The following is a 3,179-nucleotide window of genomic DNA, read 5'->3' as shown; positions in this document are numbered from 1 at the left end:
AAATTTACTTCAGGGGGGGGGGGGGGGGTCTGACCCCTTAAAAGATTATCTGGAGAAGCTGGGGCTTTAAAAAAATCCTGACTGACAAGACCTGGACTGATGGAGTGTCACTAAGAGGACAGAATGATGTGAGAGGAGAAAGCTGTCCAGAGGAACGAGCACAGTGTGTTCGCTGAGGGCTGAGGGCAGTTAACACTGATAAACAGAAGCTACTGAAGGAATCACACCTCTGATTGTGCAACCGGCTGAACTGATGTTGGACAACTGATCCACCTCCAAGAAGAATTGTTTAACCGAAATGAAATAAAAAATGGAAACAGAGAAAAAGAAGAGACTAAACCAGAAGTAGTGGGGTAACGAGCTGGTTTAGATGTTAGCATTTTGTAACAGACGTTTTCACAGCGTCTCATTTTGCTCCTCTAATAAAGATCACTTTAGAGACTTGGAAGGTAACCCCAACTTTGACTTTTTATTTTTCACAGCGACATGTACACAGCCAGAGCCAACGACCTGCCAACACATTAGTGCTTCAAACGACTCATTGCCAGACAGTTTTTATATGACTTGGCAACTGTAACAACAAAAATGCCAAAATTAGACCTCTCCACATAATTCCTCTTGGAGATGCAAACAAGCTCAGCAGCAGCTCAGCAGCAGTTCAGCGAGTGCGCAGTCGAAAGTGAAGCCTCTACAATGGAGCTGCTTGTATACAGGCAGCTGTATGTTTGCAGTAATTCACTTGAAGAGCAATGACAGCCACTGCTGTGACCCGCAGAGGAGACACTGAGCAGAACGGGGCGGAAGGTGCAAGATGACCTCGGATAATAACTTACAAACGACTCTGGTGCGTGTTTGTCCTTGTAGCTAACGGACAAACAAGATGAGAAACTGAAAGGTGGCCTTCACTACGAGTACAATTTAATTTACTGCTGAAAGAAGAAACTTTAAAACGGAGAAAGTTGTTGAAAAAAATGCGAACAACAGCAACACCACGGCTCTGATGGCGCTTCGAGCGGCTGTGTGGAAAACTAAACAGTTGGATAATTGTCGTGAGTGGACCTCTTATAATGATGTTATTAACAATATTATAAAGAGGGGTTTCACGTGTGATGCTATCCTAACTGGGAGACTCCAACCACTCCCATCTCTTAGGAGCAGGTTTTCACAGGGAGAGGGCAGTTTGTTGGGTTTTAAAATCATACACCCTTAACTGAGAGCAAGAGTCCCAAACTAACAAAAATAAGGATTAAAATAAAATAATCGTACAATAATTCAACACGGGAAGAGTTTGCAGTGTGGCGCAGTCAGTCCCGGCAGTGCTGAGAGGGATGTTTTGGCGGCTGATACTTGCTCTGATTTTAGACTGGGTGGGGATGGGGTTTTTGGAAACAGCACGCCTCTGAAAACACAGACCGGCGCCTCGCCCCGCCCTCGTTGTGGAGGAGGGAGTGTGGTCTTCCTCTTTTTCTTTGTGTGTTAGTTTGTTCTCTTTGTCCTGGGGCAGGCTCAGTCCAGCTCTATGGGGCTGCTGTCCTCCTGGGCTTCTTCAGCCGCGTCATCCTCCTCGCCTGATCCCATCAGGCTGTTCAGCAGGTTTCCTGCAAGATGCAACACAGGGGTCATCATTCTTTGCACCAGCTTGTTTTACAAAAAGAAGTTTTAGTATTATATATGGCATTTTAAAATATAAAATAGAACAGTTTAGGAAATACGCTCATTCAGTTTCTGCTGAGTATTATAATCCTTCATAAACTCATGGTCCACTCACCTAGCAGTCCACCGTATGATGGGGACTGTTTCGGTGGAACTCCGAAGAAAAGTTGTCCTATTCTGTCGAGATACTGAGGAGCCGGGGAGACATCCAAAGGAAGAGGAGGACAGAGACACGCGGTTGTGAAAAAGACGGCTTAGAAAATGACAGCCGAGGACAGTGATTATCACATATTTCATCATAAGATAAATAAGGCAATATTTAAATAAGACACTGTAATGTTTTACTTTACCCCAAATAAGGTTATAGTCAAAGCTGTTATTATAATATCACACATATGTATTGCACCTGCAGTCACATTACTGAAGGTTATACATTATTCATGGGAAGAAATGAGCATCGAGCAGCAACACTCACCTCATTATACATGGGGTCCCTCTTCAGGGAAGGTTGATATTGCTCGCATAACACTGTGAAAACTGTTAATTTACCCCTGAAGACACAAAGAGGAGAAGCATTTGAAATATTGTACATTATTTTCCTCAATCTGTTTTTCAAAGACAAACACTTTATTGATATTAAACGAGTTACCGCCATAACTTAAGATGTAAGGAGACATCAGTAAGAAGTCAGCTAATGTTAGCCTAGTTATGTTATTACATGCTCAGGGCAGACCCCTGCAGGAGAGATGTACAACAGAATAAGACATTATTATGTGACACGGAGGTCAGAATAAATACAGTATATCCGAATAAATGTTAATGCGTGTTAAAAACAACATTGTCCTCACCCATCCACTGCCAGCAGCAGAAACCAGATAAAGTTTAGTAGAGGCTGGACAAACGGAGGGCCCTTCTCTATGGACGGGTGTTTCTCTGTGTATGTGCTGAACACCACGGAAGCGCTGTTTTTGTTCTTTAAGCAGAGGAACCTGGAGGGTGGAGGTTCAGAGGAGGAAAGGACAGAAATAGAAACAGCACAAAAGGATCGAGACAAAAGGAGAAGATGGGAAAGAAAACGTGACGGTAAGTGTGACAGAGGATGAAGGAGGAGAGAGAGAGAGAGAGAGAGAGAGAGGGAGCAAACACACACAGACAGATCAAAGACATTTTAAAGCTGCTGACAGACAGAAAATGGATATGACTGCAGGCCAACATGCTGAAGTAGTATTTTCTTGGCTGAACATGGAGGGATGATTTCAGCTTTTGCGTTGTGACAATATCAGAAACGTATTTTGATGAAGTGTGGGAGAGATGCTTCACTCACTGTAGGACGGCCTGCGCCACAAACATGTCGACCTCGCTGCGGAAGCCTCGTGACGCCGAATACTCCACCAGCATCTGTGCACAGCCCTCCCCGTCAGACGAGTGCAGGAAGTGGTAACGAGACTCACTGTAGTTTTGCTCTGGACACACACACACACACACACACACACACACACACACACACACACATAAAAATCAACACT

General features: G+C 44.2%; 1 protein-coding gene across 1 annotated transcript in view; it reads right to left on the bottom strand.

The window, feature by feature from the left end:
* Positions 1-385: 385 nt before the first annotated feature.
* The window catches only part of get4 (guided entry of tail-anchored proteins factor 4), a 5,567-nt gene continuing 2,773 nt past the window's right edge, over positions 386-3,179 (bottom strand). The window contains exons 5-9 of the mRNA XM_035661718.1: positions 2,978-3,116; positions 2,502-2,642; positions 2,129-2,204; positions 1,769-1,841; positions 386-1,598 (exon numbers count right to left, since the gene is read on the bottom strand). Of these exons, the coding sequence (XP_035517611.1) occupies positions 1,507-1,598; positions 1,769-1,841; positions 2,129-2,204; positions 2,502-2,642; positions 2,978-3,116 (521 nt within the window). The 3' untranslated portion in view covers positions 386-1,506. The remainder of the gene's footprint in view (positions 1,599-1,768; positions 1,842-2,128; positions 2,205-2,501; positions 2,643-2,977; positions 3,117-3,179) is intronic.

This window comes from Morone saxatilis, unplaced genomic scaffold, assembly GCF_004916995.1.
Source record: "Morone saxatilis isolate NCDOM2014 unplaced genomic scaffold, NCSU_SB_2.0 Contig1, whole genome shotgun sequence".
Taxonomy (NCBI): Eukaryota; Metazoa; Chordata; class Actinopteri; family Moronidae; genus Morone; species Morone saxatilis.
This window is presented reverse-complemented; position numbering and strand designations above follow the sequence as displayed.